The sequence below is a fragment of the Chinchilla lanigera genome, unplaced genomic scaffold (genome assembly GCF_000276665.1).
Source record: "Chinchilla lanigera isolate Chin_1 unplaced genomic scaffold, ChiLan1.0 scaffold00083, whole genome shotgun sequence".
Taxonomy (NCBI): domain Eukaryota; kingdom Metazoa; phylum Chordata; class Mammalia; order Rodentia; family Chinchillidae; genus Chinchilla; species Chinchilla lanigera.
In genome coordinates, this window is record NW_004955484.1 from 3,720,228 (window position 1) to 3,741,430 (window position 21,203).

General features: G+C 41.5%; 1 protein-coding gene across 4 annotated transcripts in view; it reads right to left on the minus strand.

The window, feature by feature from the left end:
* Positions 1-21,203, minus strand: part of Hydin (HYDIN, axonemal central pair apparatus protein) — a 380,912-nt gene that overhangs the window by 152,332 nt on the left and 207,377 nt on the right. For all 4 annotated transcript variants that reach the window (XM_013503972.1, XM_013503969.1, XM_013503970.1 and 1 more), the window contains exons 22-23: positions 20,784-20,927; positions 14,618-14,931 (exon numbers count right to left, since the gene is read on the minus strand). In XM_013503972.1, coding sequence (XP_013359426.1) covers positions 14,618-14,931; positions 20,784-20,927 — 458 coding nt within the window. The remainder of the gene's footprint in view (positions 1-14,617; positions 14,932-20,783; positions 20,928-21,203) is intronic.

Below are 21,203 nucleotides of genomic sequence, written 5' to 3' on the forward strand. Positions count from 1 at the left end.
TTTTAGGATCAACCTGTCAGGGTTTTGATTGGAACTGCATGATAGCTATAGATCATTTTGGGAAGAAATGACATCTTTACTAAATTGAGTCTTTTAAATCAATGAAAAAATGTGTATCACCATTTATTAAGGTCTCCTTTAGTGACTTTTAATAAAATTATTTTGTTTAGACATATTTTGACTTTTTGTAAAATGCATTATGAAGTTTTTTATTGTGTTCTATTTTCTATTTGTGCTATACAGAAATGCAATTGATTGCTATAACTTTATATCAATTCATCTTCATTAAGTTGTTTTACTACTTCTAAGTATGTCCATAGATTATTTTATATTTTATATGCAGATAACCATAAAATGATAATTTTATTCTTCCTTTCCAAATCTAGTTCCTTTTATTTGTTTTTGTACCATTTTCCACAGGCTAGGATCTTTAACAAATTCCTGAATAGAAATGGAACTCTTGTTTCATCTAGTATTTCCTAGCCTCCCCGGGAACTTCCTTTGTGATTGTCTGTTCTATTTTTTCCATTCTTCCACTTTTCCATTTAATTTTGTCTTTATTTTTTAAGTGAGGCCTTTAAAAAATAGAACATTGTGAGTAAAATCCAGAAACACAGTCTTTTAAAACTCATTTTTATTTACACTGAGTTCAACTACTAATATATTTGGATTTATTTCTATAATCTTATTTTGTACTTGTATGTATTTTACTCTTTCCATGTTTCTTTTCCATGTCATCCTTCTTCCAAACTTTTTTATTTCTTTTGGGTCTTTATTTTATCTTTCCTCTTCTATGCTTTTTAAATTTCTTTTCTTTAACTAAACTTACCTTTTTTCTCTTGAGTATTTCCATATAACTTTTAATTTCTCCTCTTCTGTGTTCAGTAACATTTTGGTCCTATTTGTGGATTATTATTTTATTAGTTAATGTTAGTTGAAGTTTATGCATAAGCAGACTATCGCTTTTAGTTCAGAAGTCCCTGTTTCTTCTCAGACCTTATGTCTAGGGTAATTTCCCTTCCTCCAGTACAGCCAGAGGAGTGATCTTTGCTGAGGGTCTATTGAGAACAACCTTGAGCAATTCTGTGGTCTAAAGATGGTTGTTTCTACTGAACAGTTCATGGCAGCTCACGCCACTCTTTACCTAAAACCCTCCCAGGGCTTGGCACCACATTTTGAAAAATATCAAATTCCTTGGTATGGTTTACAGTGCCCTATTCAGGCTGCCTTACAGAACTTTCCACCACATTGCTCCCATTCTCCCTGACTGATTTGCTTCAGCCTCCCTGGCCTTTTGATTTTTCATGTTTCCTCCTACGTTAGATGATTAGAAAAATTTTAAATTAAATACTGTTGTGGACTAAGTTGGTCTCCCCCAATTCTTATGTTGAAGACTTAACCCTCAGTTGCTCAGCACATATGTTTGCAGATAGTCTTTCCAGAGGTAATTACAAAAAAGCCGTCAGAATAGACCCTAAACTCAGTAGGACTGATGTTCTTCTAAGAGGAGAATATGGTCAGATGGTGTGTGGAGGGGAGACAGTCAGAAGAGGGCCATCTACAAGTCAAGAGAAAGGCCTGGAACAGCTCCTTCCCTCATGGTCCTCAGAAGGAATCAGCTGTGCCCACACCTTCTGGCCTCTAGACCTGTGAGAAAACAAATTTCTTTTGTTTAAGCCACCCACAGTCAGATTCCTAGGACCTTTTTCTTTGAGAAATCTTGTCAGCTCATCACTGCCTTAAAAACAAAACAAAGAAAAAGAGCATGTATTTAAATTGGTATGTCGACCTACCATATTACTAGAAGTGGGAACGTTTTCTTCCTCCCTTTAAAGAAATTTCTTCTTAGTTTATGTGGCTGCTTTCTACTGACTCTTATCATGTCTTTTCTTGGTCTCCTTGCTGAGTCCTCTAATTTTACCTACCCTTTAAATAGAAGCTCCATTCTTGATCCTCTTAGAATCACAGAATGTTAACACTGAAAGCACATTATCCTGACACTCCTAGGTCCTCTTCTGCCCAGTGAAAAGGGCCAAGCCTAAGAAGGCAAGACCATGGAGCTACCAAACTGCTCACATGCCACATGGAGCCAAACAGGACTCAGATTTCCATCTTCATGGTTGCCACTTCTGGTTTCTTTCAGAAATTCTTAAATGAACAGATGGGGCTTGGGGCACAGGGCTGTACTGTGTCATGAAAGACAGAGATTTATGAATTTGTGTAAAAATACAATCACACGCACCCCTGGAGTCCTGTTTACTGAGAACCATTCCTATTGTCAATCTGGTGGCACCCAGCACCTTCCTACTCACCATGCCTCATGCTGAAGGAGCCCAAGTTTCTATTTTCTACATTAAATTCTTACTCCATGGGGAGGTGGAGTGTCAGCTATTCATGGAGCCTTATCACGATCTTTTCCAGTCACAGACCTTTGCTCTCCTTCCACCACTGCTTCTCCACTACTGTATCTTGCTGCTTCAACAAAAAATTCAGGTGTCAACTTTTCCTAACCCACACAACCTCTTGGGAGGTCCCATCCATTTTTCTCTGCAATACCCCCAGATGGCTATAGACCATGGCAGTTTTCTTACTTACCAAGGTCCTTGGTGGTCCAGAGCCTTGCACATTTAGTGGTGTACATTTAGGACCTTATTGGACAGTTTCTCTTTTCAAGTCCTCCTGAAGTGAACCCAAGGACTTCCTGAACTTGCTTGTGCTTCCTGGTTACTTTTTACCTAGCCTACTTGATTTTAAAAAGATGCCCACATGGTTTTCTCCCAATGTTTCACAATACAAAACAAAAGACTTGAAAAAGATGTCTGGCTGGTGCTACTGTTTCCCACATGAAATTCTAGAAGGAAGATCCAGCTGCATGTGGAGCCCTTGCTTTCCAAGTGCAGGAAAGTAACATTGCTGCACAGGCTGCCCCTTTGTTCCTCAGTACACAGGATGTGTTTTGCATGTACACAATCCTTTAGAGCCTTTGATGATGAGGAGGGATGAGAACATACAAGAATGAGCTGGGGCAACACTAAGACCACCATCACTACCACAGCACCACAAATGTTACCATTTTCAAGTACTTATTGTGTGATGGGCATTAACTTTTTACAACTATAAGAGCACAAAGATGCTGGTGTACCATATTTCCAAGTCCAACATCCAGCATTAGTAACTGTGGTAGGCAGAACAGTAATGTTCCCAAAGATGCCCACGCCCCAATCCCAGGAACCTGTGACTATGTTAACTTCCATGGCCAAAGGTTTGACAGATCTGACTAAGTTAAAAAAATTTAGATGGGGGGATTATCTGAGATTATCCAAGTGTGGCCAATGCAAAGGGTCCTTCAAAGTGGAAAAGGCAACAGCAGAAGAGGCAGAGAAAGGTACAATGATGATGACAGAAACAAGGTCCGAGAGAAGCTGTGCTTTTGACTTTGATGATTGGGAGGGGTTGTGAGTGAAGGAATGCTGGCGGGCCCTAGATGCCAGCAAGGAAATGGATTCTCTCAGGTCTTCAAAAGGAAGGCAACCCTGTCAATACCCTGATCTTGGCCCAAGGAGGCTCATGGTGGATTTGTGGAGTTGACAACTGTAGGGTGATCAATTTGTGTTGTTTTAAGTTTCTAAATTTTGGTAATTTGCTATGAAAGAGAACAAGTACAAGAACAACCAATATGCACTGAGAGTTTACTATGTGTCTAGTGCTTTGCCTGAAGGAACCCAGGGCTTGCCAGTGCCCAGAAGTATGGTGGGAGAAATGATGACAAAATTTTTCATGGGAGTTGAAAGAGTTAGGTACAGAGTAACAGATTTCGTTTTGGTTTTAGTATGTGCTATGGGCTGACTTCAGCTTGAGTCCTCTAGTTCAATAGTTCTATTGAAACCCTAATCCCCACTGTGATGGTATTTGGAGATGGGTCCTTTAGGAGATAATTAAGGTTAGATAAAGTCATAAGCATGGGGTCCTCATGAGGTTAGTGCTCCTTAAAAGAAGAGACACTGGGCTGCAGTATAATGTAAGAAGGTGGCTGTTGACAAGGCAGGAAGGGAACCCTTACCAGAATCTGGCCATGCTGGTGTCAGGGTCTCTACTTTCAGCCTTCAGAACTGAGAAAATAAATGCCTGTTGTTTAAGCCACACAGTCTAAGATGGCAGCCTGAGATGACTCATTCAGACACCTAAATGAATTCCTATGGAAGTATAGGCAGACTCCTCTCTTCCCTCTTTCACCCAGCATCTTTGTGCCTAGGAGATTTACTTAAAGAAGGGCTCTATAGCCTGAACATGCTGAGTTAAATGATATGCATGAGAGTTTAAATTACATTTATTTAAAAAACACTTGTTATGTAGTAACCCTTAATTTATGTAATACATCATATGTAACATATTACATTTAATTATAATTATTTGATGTATATTTCAAACCCACTTAAATAAATGGAATTCTTTCTCAAGAAGCAAAATAACCCCTTTGGATCTCATCTTGGTTTCTGTCCCCTCAGTCAGGAATTGCTGCTCCCTTGGTGGCAGTAAACCAAGCTGTGTCCATGACACCCTGAAGGAATAGCAATCCAGCTCCTATTGCATGGTGGGGGGGGGAGTGGAATTTCCAAACCTGTCAACAGCCAGCAGGATGGTATCAGTCAAGCCTTCCTGAGGGGAGGCAGGATGGTTCTTCCCAGGGCTCTTCCCCACCCTCCTTCAAGGATGATCCATTAGAAGCTGGCTGATGTAAACACGTGAGCAGGACCCCAAGGAATGGTGACAGTCCCAGAGTGACACTCTACTCAGTCCATGGCTGCATCCACAGAACCTTTGGTTCTATGGTGATGGGCTCATGGCCCCCAGAGAGAGGGTCAGTGAGCAGAGAGGAGCAGAAGTAGGCTCTGCTGCGACTGTGCCCTCTGGGGGCCCTACTTGGTGCACACACTGAAGGGACACCTGAGGATTCTGACTCCATGTGCCATCAGCTCGGTCAAGGCAAACTCTCAGTTCTTGCCCAGGCCAGGAACCAGTGGCCATTGCAGTCAGTTGGGATATGGTTATGGCTAAAAGTGCCCTCTAAGGCTCAGCCTTGGGATGGGAGGCACAGCTCAGCTGCTGGAGCATGGACTCATGATCAGGACTGGGCACTGCCACCCAGAGGCTCCTATCCACTCAGCACCCAGCCCTCCAAGGTCAGTAGGAGTCTTCTCACCTTGCCCGGCCACCCGATCACCATCCCAACCCAGGACACCCTGTGAAAGTCCCACCAGGTTCCTTCACTGTGTAATATTTGCAATGTGGAGAAATAGAGGGCAACGTGCTGCCTTGAAATTGTGGAACAACCAGTTGTGTGTTTTATGAGCCTCTTGTCTTTTATAAACTCATGATGGTCAAACACTGCTTCCTACTTAATTTCTCTCTCCCACTCTCCTGCTCCTCTTTCCCTTCTTCCCTCCCCTTTTTCCTTTCCTTTCCTTTCCTTTCCTTTCCTTTCCTTTCCTTTCCTTTCCTTTCTTTCCCTTTCCTTTTCTCCTTCCTTCCTCCCTTCCCCTTTCCTTCTTCTTTCTTCTTTTTTCTTCCTTCCTTCCTTCTCTCTTTCCTTCCCTTTATGCTTTTTCTGGGTACTTCTCTGGGCCTCCATCTCCCTATTTGTAAAATCACAATAATAACAGTAGTTCCTAAGTAAGTGCTATGGGAAAAGGCAATGGGGGAGGTTGAGCAAGGCTGTCTTTGGAAACACCTGGCATGCAGTAAGTGCTGATCCATTGTCTTGTGCCCCACGAGCAAGCAGTCCCTTGCTAGTCTCTGCTGGCTCATCAGTTTCCGTAGGCTGGGATGAGATTTATTTATCTTTGAAATCCCATAGCATGAGGTGCAGTATCTGGACAGTGTAGTCACAGAAGGTTCATTTAAATGAAAAATGCACATGCAGTAATAAAATATATAGGACAATGTGCTGGGAGCAGAAATGGTTAAGGGAGGGGCTTTGCAGTCAATGCAGAAATGGAGTCTTGGACCTGCGTGTGAGCTCAGGTACCTGGCGTCTGTTCCAAGGTGGGAAATCTTCACCCTTCCTCTCCAGGTTGCCAGGGCCATGTAACAGCATTAGAGTGGTGCCTGGCATATGATAAGTACTTGATCACAGTTACTGCTGTTGGTCAAAATTGTGGCATCTTCTCATTGCTCCCACTATCTCTAGACTGAGGACTTGGCCTCATGCAGCTGTCTATGGGAAATATTTCCTACCTGAGACATTTTCTCTGTGCTCCTCTGGAAAGCTGTTAAAAGAGCTTTTTCTCATAATAAAGATGTGAATTTTTCACACTGTATTGGTGGTCTTGCCCTAAGGCCTTGAAAGCAGATGTGTTATCTTTCATATAAAAGATCAAAAACTGCAGAACCAGAAAATATGAATGTGTCTATGCAGCCAGCCGGTGCTCCAGGCTCCATGGTGACAGGGCTGTGCTGGGAGTGAAGTCTCACCAGGAGTTGCTTTCCAGGGTCTGAGGGACGTAGCAGCTTATCATGTCTTTGGCTTACTGTTAAGGTGAATTTGCCCTTAAATACTATTTCAAGCAGGTGATACCTAATTTCATAATTAGATATCCTATCTCTCTGGCTTAGGACTAGCAAGGGAAATGCCATAGGCCTCGGCAGTCATTAAGGTGGGCACCTTTGTTCCTTGCTGCCTGGAATTCATCTTCCCTTTCTCCGGTCAGGTGCCTCCCGGATCCATTCAGGACAGGATCTGGCCTGTGTCTATAATTTTCACCCTGACTCAGGGATAGCATTGAGTTTTCTAGCTCACAGCTGAGGGACACAGGAGTCAGCCAGAGTCACTGAGTTACAGCAAAACATTTTCCAGGACTTTCTTCAGGGAAAAAGCCTCTATCTCCTTCTTAGATGGAGCCTGGCATATGCAAGGCTGCAGCAGCTGAGTCATCCTGAGCCTGGACAACCTGGCTGAGAATGGAGCCACGTGGCAGACAGCAGTGTCAAGAGGTGGAGGGGGAGATGCTAGGGACAGGTGACATTGCCTCACCCTGGATCAAGCTGTGCCTGAAGCCTATTTCTAGACTTTTCAGTTACATGAACCAAAAAATTCTGAATTTTAATTAGGGTGAGGCTCCTTTTTGCTTTTAACCAAAAGGTTCCTTATTATATGATTATTAATAGTAGGTCCAGTGTCGAAGCTGTCATGGACTGGAAGAACATAAAGAGTACGTGGGCTCAGTACTGATGGGGCCAGGAGTCTGGGGAGGTGTTGAATGACGGACTTCCTGGGTCCTGTGAAGTTACCTTCTATGGCAAAGGGGACTGTGCAGTGCACGTGAAAGTAAGTGAAGGCTCTACAGAGCTATTCTGGATCATCTTCTTGAGTTGAATGATACAATCACAGGTATCCTTATCAGAGAGAAGCAGAGGATGCAGACAGTGGAGGAGGGGCTGGGGTGACCTCAGGGTGGGTAGGGAAAGTTCGACTGGAGAATGCTATTTGTGGGCGTTGAAGATGGAAAAGGGCTTATGAGCAAAAGAATGCAGCTCTAGAAGCTGAAAAAGGTCAGGAAGGATATTTCTCCTGGAGCTTCTGGAGGAAGTAGAGGGAGAGAGTTGCCCCGCAGAGGCACACCTGGCCCTGGCCCTCCTGAGTGCCCGTGTGCCATGTCCTGTCTATGTTTGGCTAAGGTCTGGTTTTGGTTTTGATACACAGCCTCGTAGAAGAAAAGCATTTGCTATACTTTGTCGGAAAGAAAGGAGGCTGGATCTATCATCACTGAGCCCTACAGTGTCAGGAGTTTTGGGATTCTGGGCAGGGGGAGTAGAACTTGTTACAAGGGGACCCTCAGAAAACCCCCAAACAGCCACCAATTTGGCAGCGTTTGGCACATCTTGGGGACATGTGCACTTTATAGACATGTTTGGTTGAATCCTAGCAAATCTTTTTTTAATTTTTATTTTAAAAAGAATGAAAAATTCAAAAAACGTTAAAAAGATACAGAATTTTGGGGCTGGGGATTTAGCTCAGCGGCAAAAGCGCCTGCCTGGCAAGCGCAAGGTCGTGAGTTCGGTTCCCGGTACTGAAAAAAAAAAAAGATGCAGAATTTCAAAACAAAATGATAGGAAATCAGCAATGCTTGTTATATTGCATACTGTTGTCTTCAAAGTAGTTGTTCAGATTACCAGATATACACATGCAAAATTGATAAAAAATTAAGCATTAACTGTTCCTTTCAATAAGCCAATAGAAGTCAGTAGTACAATTATCTTAGCTATCCTGTGTGTGTGTGTGTGTGTGTGTGTGTGTGTGTGTATATCTTCCTTCTTTCTTTTTTCCTTTCCCTCATCCCTGTTGCTCTTTCCCTTTGAGCAGTTTCTTTCCCTTTCACAAATCCTAGCAATTCATAAAGGCTCCTACAGTATCCCCATTTTATAGATGAGTAAATCTGTGTTCCTGGTCACAAGGCTTGGACTCCAACCAGCCACATGTGACTTCACAGCTCAGGACCTTACCTAGCATGAATGCATCTCATCTCAGCTTGCTAAGCAATGGGAAGGAAGATGAAGGCACAGACTGAAGCACCCGGAAATGAGGCTTCCTCCTGGCCCTTGTAGTCCTTTCTCCTCCTTTCCATTCACAACTGTGGACGGCTGGTGCTTGTCACAGAAAACTATGAGGACACCACAGTCCTTTGCTTCCTAGGCCCTTGTATTTGGTTATTTATAAACTCATTTGGAAATGAAAAGCCAAAGTGGTCTGTGGAGACCACTTGGGCCCCCACTCTGAGCTCTAGCACTCTGTCAGCTTTGCAACTGGGACAGGGCAGGGACAACAGCCCAGCTAGGGCTACTTGGCAACCTTAGGCTGCTTCTTTAGTCTGGCCTCTTAAAAAGAAGAGCTGATTTGAGTGCAGGCATGACCTCTGGGACACAGGTGCTAGGGAGCACTGTGCTCTTGTCAAGCTGTTCACTTAGAGACAGACCCCACTGAGGCTCAATTTCTGCTGTGACAGCTACACCAGGAGCCATGCTCAGCCTTTCTGCTTCACACCAATGTCTTCACTATGTGCATATGTGAGGGAGGACAGACCATCATGTACTACTGCTGATCAAGAATCCTGGCATGGATGTGCACCCAAGTGGATGAATATGTCATTAAGGCAATGGCTAGCTTTCCCCCTTTGGAGTATGTATTTACCATGCTTACCATTTTACTTCCTTCTATTATTTTATATGTGATATAAGTGCCAACTTGGAAAAATGTATTATCAAACAAGAGAGACTAGCTTACAAAATCATGGACATGTACCTGCACACATGTGTACAGATGTGCACATATATAACCCACACATGCAGGCATGGAGTGTCTATGCATCCTCATACTTGCTTCATAAAAGAAAAATACAACTCTCTCTTATGCTTTTGTTCCTTTTCCTAATCATAAGACCTAAGAATTTTAATTGAAAAAGAAAGGTTAGTGTTGATATATCAGATAAAAATGACCTTTAGCCAATGCTTGTTATGTTTTTATGATGGTCTGCACAGAAAGTCTGTCTGGAGGGCAGGTGGCATTTTTTTTGTCTAGTCTAGATGACATTTATGCCTTGAACCTTTCCATTTGGCAGGTTCCTGGGAGCTAACAGGAAAGAATCTTCAACCAATTATGAAACCATCTCCATCACTGTACAAACACCCAGGAGGGAGCATTTGATTAACTAAAAAATACCCTTTGAGGATCCTGTTTAAGCTAAAGATAGTATTGGACCCAGGGTCTCCAGAGGTGACAGGGCAGGACTTCTCACTGGCCTCAAGGAGTTAGAGCTCGCTTGGAAGACGGACAATGAGCCATAAGTACAGGTGTGATGTGCGTTACCAGGGAGGTGGGGCTACCAACGCCCACAGCCAGACTCTGGCTTGAGCAAGGTCTCAGAGAAGGCCTCTGGGGGAAGGATGTTGAAGCTGAGATTTGAGGGAGGAGAAAGAGGGAGCTGGGAAGCAGTGGGGAAGAGCTGCTGGGAGAGATGGGGCAGTTGGGTGGAGAGCATAGGGAGAAGAATGAATGTTAGATAAGCAGAAAGAAGACCACTGTGGTGCATGGGTGGGGGGGGGACAGCCAATAGGAAGAAACTGGAGAGGAACTCAGGCACCAGCAAATGCTAAGCCTTGTAGAATATTGTGCATTTTTGAAAGGATTCTGAGAAGCATGGGTAGTTATTCAAGGGTGGCCACATGCTCATCACTTGGCTCCTCAGTGGAGAAGGGATCATGGTGCATGTGTGGAAGCAGAGAGTCCCATTAGGGTGGTCACAGGCATCCAGGTAAAAATGATGGTGGCTTGAAACAAGTTAAGAGCAGTGGAAATGGGAATCAGGTTTTTAAAAGGCAGAATAGGTAGGTCTGGGTGACATGCTTGGTGGGATGAGTGGTATGAGGGAAGAAAGGAATCTGATAACTTTCAGGAGAATAGTAATGTTATTACTGGGCTATGGTGCCTTGGAGGAGAGGCAGGGATGGACAGGGTGAAGCAGGGGGGAACTAGTTCATGTGGGGGCATGAGTCACATGAAGACATCTAAGAGAAGATGTCAAAAACACAATGGACTCGGACTCTTAGAGTAGGGTTTAGGTTGAGGTGTACATTTGGCGGCCTCAGCTACAGAGGGTGACCGAAATATGAGGAGTCAGCTGTTAGGAAGGGAAGAGGTTCTGGGGTGAAGCCTGAAGTACTGGGGTGAAGCCCACTACTCTAGCAAAGTTCTTCCTGGCACAGAACTGACAGAGAATAGTTGGGGAATAATAGGAAAAGCAGGAGAATGCGATGCTTTACAATTCAAGAAGGAATGTGATTGTCGATGGTGCTGAATGCTGCTAAGAGTTATTGTCTTAGTTACATTTCTCTCGTTGTTGAGGCAAAATACCTGATACCCAGCATTAAGGAAGGAAAGGTTTATTTAGGTCACAGAGGGTGAGGGTTTCACTCCATATTCGGCTGGCTCGAAGGCAGAGTGGCATTCTGCAGAGGGCAACAGTTCATGGTGGTAGAAGACAGCAAAAGCAGCAAGAGCAAAAGGGAGGAGCAGCAGGAGAGACCAAGCCTCTTCCCCCACCCCATATTATATGCAGGCTGCCCTCCCCAGGGGCAGGCATAGCACTCACACTCATAATCCTAGCACTGGACCATGGATCAATCATAAAACCTAGAAGCTCACTCCATGGCTGCATGAGGCTTTGGGGGACATCCAGACACAAACCATAACAATTTCTTTTGGAAGAACCCAGACTCTGTCATTCTCTTGATTACAAGTCTCACCACTGCCTGCAGCAGAGTCTAAATTCCTTATGGGACACCAGAGCTCTCATACCCTACTGCCAACACCCCTCTCCACACTTGTTTCTCATACCATCTTCCAGCCCAGTGAAGTCCCAGTCTAGTCACGCAGCCTACTCTCTGCTGACGCTGCGGTACATATATGTTATCTGCTCTCCAGCATCCTTTCTCTCCCAAGTCAGATTTTTTCTCTGGAGATCTCTCCCATTCCCACCTGCTTCAGTCACAGTGGCCCAGAGGTCACCATCTGTGAGTCTGAGGTCAGGCCAACAACGACTACTGTGTCCCTTCCTGACTAGGGGTAAGAACAGGAAATGTAAGTTGGCCTGATAGGAGTGACTGCCTTGGAAATTTTGAGGTGTAGAGCCCATGTTCTGTCTCAGTGGTTCAAAGTTGGGAGGGAAATGGCCCCAGGAGAGTCAGCAGCTATTTGGTGACTTGAAAAAGCTGGTCTGAGAATGAGGTCAACACACAAAGGCAAACAGAACCAAAAGACAGAGAGCCTGGTTCTGACGACATTACTGTTTGAATCTGCTTTGATTACAAGTTTCACCACTGCCTGCAACAGGCCAGAAACCAGAATGAGTCTGGGCTTCTGAGTTGTGGGAACCAATGACTCTCCTTTCCTTTTAATTTTTGCATAGGTTCAGGTTTCCCGTAACTTGTAAGAAAATGAATCCATGAGTTCTAACTAATGTGTACAGGCTGTTCTCATTTCTTAGAATGCTCACATGCTATCTGGCCCACAGGAGCAACTTATCACATATTTTCCGAATGACTTTGATTGAATGAGTAAGTGAACAAGTGACCTGGATGCAGAGACTCAATATCAAATGATAGGAAGATATTGAAGAAAAGAAAAATGGTCAAATAAATGCTTAAATCAATAAAAAATCAAGTGCATTATCTTCACCATTGGCCAAGTACATTTTCAAAATGTCATTATTTTAATTATGGAAATCTACTCTCAAAAATAAAAAAGGATGCCCTTGCTCCCAGATGGAATAAACTCATTTAGCTATGTGACATCAGAATAATTTCACAAAAGTTGGTATTCAAAGAGCATTAGGTCAGGTTGGCCAATTTTTTCTATAATTATTTTAAATGTTCACCATCTACAAAATTTCACTGCAAGCCCAGACAGTTCATCGTACTTAATGAGCAGGTTCTAATGCTCAGGCCCAGGACTGACTGCCAGTTTCAATGCTATGCTGGGTCATCATTAGATGTCTACGGATGACATCCAGAGCAAGTCGTTGTTACCGTGGTAACAAGCACAAGAAAGAAAAGGGTGGCTGTCACATATAAGATGAAGATTCTGTACGGGAAGCACTGACAAGACAGTAAGGCAACAATATGAGGTCTCCTCAGGTAAGAATGGCCACCCAACACGCCCCTGCTAAAAACTGAGCTGTCAAAACATCCACTGAGGAGATATACAGAATCCTACCAGTCCTGGTTGCCAATTGAAAAAAAAGATGTGGCACTCACTACCTGCCACTGTATTATAACTCTGTGTATGCCTATATTTTATTTATTTTTTAATTTTAAAAATAAAAGGAGGAAAACATTAACAGATGGACAACCTTTTATAAAATAGCAAAAGAACAGAACAGACAGTACAGAGTTACAAACAGAGTGGTAGGAAATTAACAATGCTTGTCGTATTACATATTGATATCTTCAAAGTGGTTTCTCATGAAAACAGATAGAGACATTTGTGTATGCCTATAAATAACATGTATAGACTAGAGCGGAAATATGCAAGATGGGACACATGCTCAATGTATAGTCCTACTCAATGCATCCTCTGGGTTTGAAATGCTTACTAAGAAAACTCTACAGGCAACAAAAATAAAACTAAATAAGTGGAATTACATTAAACTAAAAAGAGTCTACATAGCAAAAAAAATGATGGACAGAATGAAAAGGTGACCTATGAAATGGGAAAAAATTTGCAAACCATGTATCTGATAATGGGTCACCTCCAAATTACACTAGGAACTCCTACAACTTAGTAGCAACTTCTGCCCAAAACCAGGAGCTAATTACCCAGTTAAAAGTGGGTTAAAGACTTAGTAGATATTTCATCAAAGAAAACATACTAATAGCTAACAGTTGTATTAAAAATGCTCACTGTCAGGGCTGGGGATTTAGCTCAGCGGCAAAAGTGCCTGCCTGGCAAGCGCAAGGTTGTGAGTTCGGTTCCCGGTACCAGAGGGGGGGAAAAATGCTCACTGTCAATAACAGCAGGGAAATGCAAATCAAACCCACAACAAGGTATCACCTCACACCTGTTAGAATGGCTATTATAAAAACTAAGTCAGTGTTGGCGAGGGTGTGGGAAAACCATTGCTAGGAAGGTGAAATGGTGCAGCCACCGTGGAAAACAATTTAGAGGTTCCTCAGAAATTGAAAATGGAGCTATCATATGATCCTGAAATTCCATTTCTGGGTATTTCTCATAAAGAATCAAAATCAAGATCTCAAGGAGACATTAGCACTGCCATGTTCATTGCAGCAATATTCATGATCATAGCCAAGATCATGAAACAACCTAATCTTTTCATCAGCAAATGAATGGATAAATCAAATGTGGCATTTACACACAATAGGATAGAATATTATTCCACCTTAAACAGAAGGAAATTTGGTAATATGTGACAACATGGGTAAAACACGAGCATGCTATGCCGAGAGAAATAAGTCAGTTACATAAAGACAGATATTGTATGGTTCTACTTATGTGAGTTATCTGAAATACTAAATATCATCTAAAATATTCAAATTCATAAATCAAAGGGTGGAATGTGGTTACAGGTGCTAGGGGTGAAGGAAAATAGATACCAACAGGCATAAAGTTTCAGTTAAGAAAGGTAAGTTCTATACATTTACTGTATGACATTGTATCTATAATGAATAGGTATTCTATTATACACTTAAAGTGTGTTAAGAGGGTAGATCTTATGTTAAGTATTCTTACCACAATAAAATGATAAGTTTAAAAAACCACAAAGATTTTTAGTAAAAAATTTCTACTGATCATATGATTGCTAGATTCAGAATGAAAGCAGGCTCATGGATATGGCTTTGTGAATATGGAGGACTGGGGCCTTCAAAAATATATCTCCTTTTTCAGCTTGAGAATCTAGGATGGACCATGATTTTAGGCTCCCTATTACCTCTGTCAGTATTTAGTCAGAAATCAGAATGTGAATGAAACACCAAATGACAAACACAGGAAACCCAGTGCAAAGCCTGAAAGAAAATGGATAAACAGCAGAGGTCTGCAGGATTTCTGTACCTTCTCTGAATTTCCTCGTGGTCTACAAGGAAGAACCAGCGGAACTTCACAAGCAAGGGGCTGGTGTTGGTGATCATAATGTAGCGGACAGCTTCGGTATCATTCAAGATGCAGCCAAAATCCACTTCCATCATCTCAAAGCTGAGGTTGGGGTAATGCACTTCCCCACGCAGGTTCAGGATGTCCACCTGAGGGTGCTCCACGTACTTAATATCTAAGACTTCTTCTGCCACCCAGTTGTTCAGATCATTTCTGTAGGAAGGGTCAAATTTGACCAGCAGGTTTTTTGCTTCATTAATCTCCAGTTTAATAGGCTACAAATAAGATAGTGGGGCAATTACCAACTTTTGTACTATGAATTTCCAATCTGATACAGGAAGCAGGACAACCAAAGTTATTTATATTCATTTATGTATACACACAGGTACATGCATGTATTTACACACACGTGGTTGTGGATGTTTAAATAGCTAATGTTATGACTGGCCCCTCCGAAACTCATATTGAAATTTGATTGTCATGACAGAGGTGTTGGGAAGTGAGGCCTAGTGGGAGGTGTTTAGTTCTGGAGATGGAGCCCTGAGAATAGATAAATATTCTTTCTCAGAGGACTGAGTTCTTGGTGCCATAGGATTAGATTGGTTACCATGAGACTGTGTTGTTACAAACCAGGGTTACCGCCCTCATCCTATCTTTTCCAGATATGCTCACTTGCCCACCTGTTTTCCACTATGAGTTGAAGCAGCATAAGGCTGCTGCTCTTAGATTTCCCGGCCTCTAGAACTGTGAACCCAAATGAACTTCTTTTCTTCATGTATTACCTAGTCTCAGATATTATAGTGACAGAAAATAGGCTAAGACCCCAAGCATATGTAAATGTAGATAGTCATAGATAGACAAGGGCATATATTTGGTTAGTTGAAAGTGAAAGCAAGGGAAATCTGGAAGGAATTATTTGAAAGGAAAGATTTTGTAATGGTTGTTAGGTTATAAGGATTGAGGAAATTGTAAGAGGCCAAGTCTACAGTGAATAGCTAGTCTTAAATATTCTGAACTGAAAATAAATTAAATTGTGAAATGTTCCTGCTAGACAAGAGGGAAAGTTCTTTGCTTAAAAAAATTGAAAAAGCCTGCTAAAGCACTAGGGGAAGGAAGGGCACTGCCCAGAGTGACCCAGAAAAGGACAGATTAGGTAATTTAATTTCTTTCCAATGTTTGCAATCCTAACTCTTTAAGCACAGCATTGTCCATTTTCCACAGTTTCCTATTCAACTTAAAACGACATTCCAGAGAAGTAAAGAGTTTGTTCAGTAGATTTTATTTGCGCTTTTCTGTCTTTGACGTTCCTTGATGTCTCTGCTTGCAATAATACCTTCCAGTAGAAAAACTGGTCCTGCGTCTGCTTTTTAAGACATTGCTCAATTCCCACACTGAACTGGCAATGAAAGCCACCTCCCGGGTTTGTGGCCAGTGCTCTGAAGCATGAGGAAGAATGCTGTTAGGAATCAGTGTTTACAGAGCGGCCACCTCTGCATTGGGCTAAAACAGTTCAGGTTTTTACTGAACTTTTTCAGGCTTCAGTTGATGAAGCCAGTTACCTGATTCAACAATGAGAAAGAGAGGGAGAGGGGGAGAGAAAAGGGGAGAAAGGATAGAGGAAGAGGGAGGGAAGGAGAGAAAGAGAGAGAGAGACACACACACACAGAAACAGAGGCAAACAAAAAGAGAGAGGGAAAGAGAGATTGCTTCAATCTACCTCCTCCCATCTGAAAGTCACACTGACAATCTGTACTTTTTTTTAAGAGAAGAAATAAAAATAACAATAAAACAGAGTTTCAAAGCAGGTTAGTAGGAGAGTTACAATAATTAATAGATTGCATATTGTTGTCTTTGTAGTAGTTATTCAGAGTACAAGATATAAGCATCATATCTTGTCCAGACAATATTAGCACAAACCTTTCTTTCTCAATGAACTAAGAGAAACTAGCTGTATAACTGTCTTAACTCTCTTGTGTATAAATATATTGTTCTCTTTTTCCTTTCCTTCCTTTCCCTTTTCTCCCATCACAGTTTCTCTTTTCTTTTGCAGTTTCTTCCCAACTCACAATATCCCTTGTACACTTTCAACTTTATTTACTTATTCAGTTTCTCACACTAGTGAAACAATACAATGTTTACACATACGGGTCTGATTTATTTCACTTATGAGTATAGTCTTGAGTTGCATCCATTTATCTACAAAAATCTCCAATTTATCATTCTTTATGGCTGAGTAGTACTTCGTTATCTTAAAAAACCCATCTTTTTTTATCCATTCCTCGGTTGATTGACACTTGGATTGTTTCCAAGGTTTAGCTATGACAAAGTGTGTTTCTATAAACATGGGTGCACATATATCACTGTGGTATGATGTTTTCAATTCATCTGGGAAGACACCTAGAAGGGGAATAGTAGGTCAAATGGGACTTCTATTCCTTGTTTTTAAAGGAATTTCCACACTGATTTCCTCAGTGGACAACCTGTACCTTGATCTTAACACTGGCTCAAATGGGTGGACACAATGTAGACCTCATCCTTGTAGACTGTGATATCTACATGCTTGGTATTGTCATACTTGGTGTTTAACTATCTTTGAAGATCAACCTACAATTTTTTTTCCAGTGGGATGACTTTGTTGTTTTGTAGAAGTGATACACATCTACAAAGTGTATATTATATATATGAAAGAACAATAATTAAATTAGAGGTCTACCCAAAATTTCAAAATTTCTCAGAGTTAATATTTGGTAACTGTTAGTCCAGACATGATGGAAGAATAATAGAATTTATAAAAATGGAATTAGACTGTACTATTTCATCAAATATGTGTTTTGAGTTTTAAAAGAATCTGAAGAAATTTTTTGCATTAAAGGGATATTACTTCCTAAAGTTAGACTCTGGGTCCAGTCTACTCTCACTTAAGTTGTGATTCTCCTTGCTACTAGTTGTATCAGGTGTGATAAAAACTACAGTGAATACCTAAAGTAAAAAATATTTACAATAAAAGACACATTGCCATTAATTCCCCTAAAAATGTCCCCTTTCTTCGAATATACTTATCCCGTGGTTCTTGTGATTTTCTGAAGCAGTTCTGGAAGTCCTCTTTAGTTTCTTTAGTTGTACTGTTGTGGCTCAATTGATGTCCTGAATCAATTCAAAACATTTGATTATCAGAGTCATTTTGACTTTGGAGAAGAGCCAGAAGTTGCCTGGTGCAAGATCTGGTGAGTAGGATGGGTGAGGACACACCATAATGTTTTTACAAGCTTGCTTTTCCATTGCGTGGCACATAACAGCAGAATTCACTGTACTTTTGATCACATGTCTTAAAGACACTCATGAAAGAGGACTTCCAGAACTGCATCAGAGAGTGGGATGTGTTTGAAGCAAGCGGGAGTATTTTAAAGGGGGTTAATGGTAATATGTCTTTTACTACAATAATTTTTTAAAAATTTAAACATTTACTGTATATTTTGAACATGCCTTATATGATCTTGGGCAAAGTTTGGACCTCAGGTTTTTGATCTACAAAATAGGAGAATGATAGCACCATCTCTTTTTAAGAGGGTGGAATGAGTTAATATGTATGTGAGGTATTTCAGGACAGTATGTTGTACATAAATAATTGTTACTATTATCTCTTTTCAATAAATAAAAAGATGGTTACAGATTGAGAAGTTTTTATTGATACCCAACTATAAAAGGGATAAAATCAGCACATGTATGCTCCTTCTACCTCCAACATATTGGAAGAAGTTTAAAACATTCTGTTCTGAAATCCCAGAGTGCAGAACTGTGCAGTTTCGGTTATATAGAGTGAGGGCTGCCTAGTCATTCTCACAGTTTGCCAACAATTTGCTTCATCTGATTGTTCTGGACAGCTGTACTTTATTGTATTGTTTTTGGACAAGGGCACACGATTGCTCATTCAGTGATTCCTTGCTCTGGAGAGTGCCTCTCTGTTATCTTTATTCTCAAAGGATGCTTTGGCTGGTTATGAAACTCTTGGATCACACTTTGTTTCAAAATGCTAAGTCATTGCTTTGTGGTCATCTGGTATTAAGTTACTGTGGAGAAATCTGATGTTAGTATGAAATCTATCTCTGATGGGTCTCTTTTTAGATGTCACAGAATTCTCTGGTTACCACTAAGTCCTGTAACTTCACTAAGCTATATCTCACTGTTGAATATTCTACATTATTTTGTTCTAGGATAAAGTATGGCCTTATTTTGAAAAACATTTTAAAAATATTTCATTTGTACTTTGAATAGAACAATGAAAATCAAGTCATCTTGTGCCCATTTTTCTACCTCTTAACGAAGCTGACTAGTTCCCCTCCTGTGAGGTAACCAAGGTTACCGGTGTCTTGTCTACTTTTGTAGATACATTCAATAGACATAAATCACATGTGTCAGTTTTTTTTTTTATGCACAAGATAGCATGCCATGCATACTGTTCTGGATTTCATTCTTCTCACTGGGAGATCATTCAATATTAGTGCATATGGAGGTGCTTCATTTTTTTTTTTTTCTTTCTGGTATTGGTGATTGAACCCAGGACCTTCACACCGATCTACATCCCCAGCCCTTTTTATATTTTTTATTTCAAGACAGGGTCTCCAGAAGTTGCTCAGGCTGGAGTCAAACTTGTAATCTTCCTGCTTTATCCTCCCAGAGTGCTGAGACCACAGGTGTGCCCCTCCTTCCTCCTTTTTAAAAGCTGAATCTTACTCCATTGCATAATCCTGCTTTTATTTACCCTATTGAAGGGTATTGGCTTCTAAACTTTTGCTCTTTTAATCAAGATATCTATCTATTCATTCATCTCAGCTAGTATGTCATATCTGTGTCTGTAGAATAGATTCCTAGATGTGGGATTATGAGGTCAAAGGGTATGAACATTTAAAATCTTGATAGCTATTGCCACACGGCTTTCCAACATGTCCTGTCCAACACTACAGGAGCTTGTCTGCTTCCACCTGTCCTCCTCAACATGGAACACCCCAATTTATGCTCTTGGCCTTCTGACAGTTTTGAAATGTATTTCTCGGTAATTTAATTTGGATTTCTTCTAATGCTAATAAAGTTTGACCACTTGTGTCTCATTCTTGAGTTCTTTTCAAGGGCAAGTTATATTATCTGTACTTTCTCCGAGGCTGTAGAGAACCACCTGTCTGTGCTTTTGGTCTTTTTCATCGGCTAAGTCCTCTTGCAGCAGTGTCTGTTTGGCCTCCTCTGCCTCATCTGTCTCTTCTTAGAATCATTTCTTCTTTCTATTTCTCTGTTCAGAGATCTTAGCTGATTTTTCCCCCTTGTGCTTGAAGGAGACCCACTTATCCAGGGATCAGTGTGTGTGTGTGTGTGTGTGTGTGTGTGTGTGCGCGTGTGCGTGTGCATGTGTGTGTGCGTGTGTGTGTGTGTAGGGGACTGGACTCCTTTCAATCCTCCTTTCCCACAGTTCTGCAGTGTCACCTGGCTATGGTCAACCATTCTCACTGGTGCCCTCATGCCCAGCAGAAGATCTCAGGGACCCTCCTGAAGGGCTCTTCAGAGACTACTGCATCCTGCCCTAGCCTGGTGACCGGTGAGTTTAGAGCCCCTCCTCTGCCTGATTCAGTTTTTCTAGAGTTTGGAGATGGGATTGATGGTTTGAGGACTAGTCTTGGCTATTCTCTCATTTCCTTGAGTATAGAGTTTTGGTTGGCTTTGATGGAGAAGAATAAGAATTAAAAGCTCCATCACTAGTAGGAAGCCACTGGTTTCTACATATTGGCTGCATTATAATGCACAGGAGCAAAGAGAACATACAGTGAGCTGGAAATTCTCACACCATTAACGATAATGGCCCTACTTATTGATATTGGCATTTATTTATTACTGATTTCACATATTCTGTGGTCTTTCCTGTTGGTTTCCTCTATTTTTCTAGCACACTTTCTTTTTTTTTTTTGGTATCGGGAGTCAAACTCAGGACCTTGCACTTGCCAGGTAGGTGCTTGTGCCTCTGAGCTATATCCCTGGCCAGCCTCTATTTTTCTGAAGGCAGGTGCTATACTATTATTATCCTCGTCCTTTTCACACACACACACACACACACATACACACACACAGCCCACCCTCACATTACCTCAGGCATCAAAGGCAGCAGGGATTTATCAGTCTCACATATAAAGAAGGGATCAGTTGTTGAGAGCAACATGTTCACAGGCAGGGAGGAAACATTCTTTATGACCAAGGGCTGGTAACCAGGTTCCAGCTTAGTGTTAGGTTTCTGTGGAAAAGGACAAAGAAGAAACAAACCAAGCTATAGTTAACAAAGGTCTCATACCCATGGTGAACAACAAATTCAAAGCCACCTGCAAGCCCCCTTAAGTATCTATGTCCCCCGATAGAAGTTTATACACATCATGTGGAATGATGTGTGGTAGACTACTGAAAAGCAAGCCTACAGAACCTAGAAAAGACAGATCAGATTTTTAACTCTTGTTATCTAGTTTTAAAAAGCTTATAGAAGCCGTGCTTCTGGTTAGAACTATGACTACAGGAG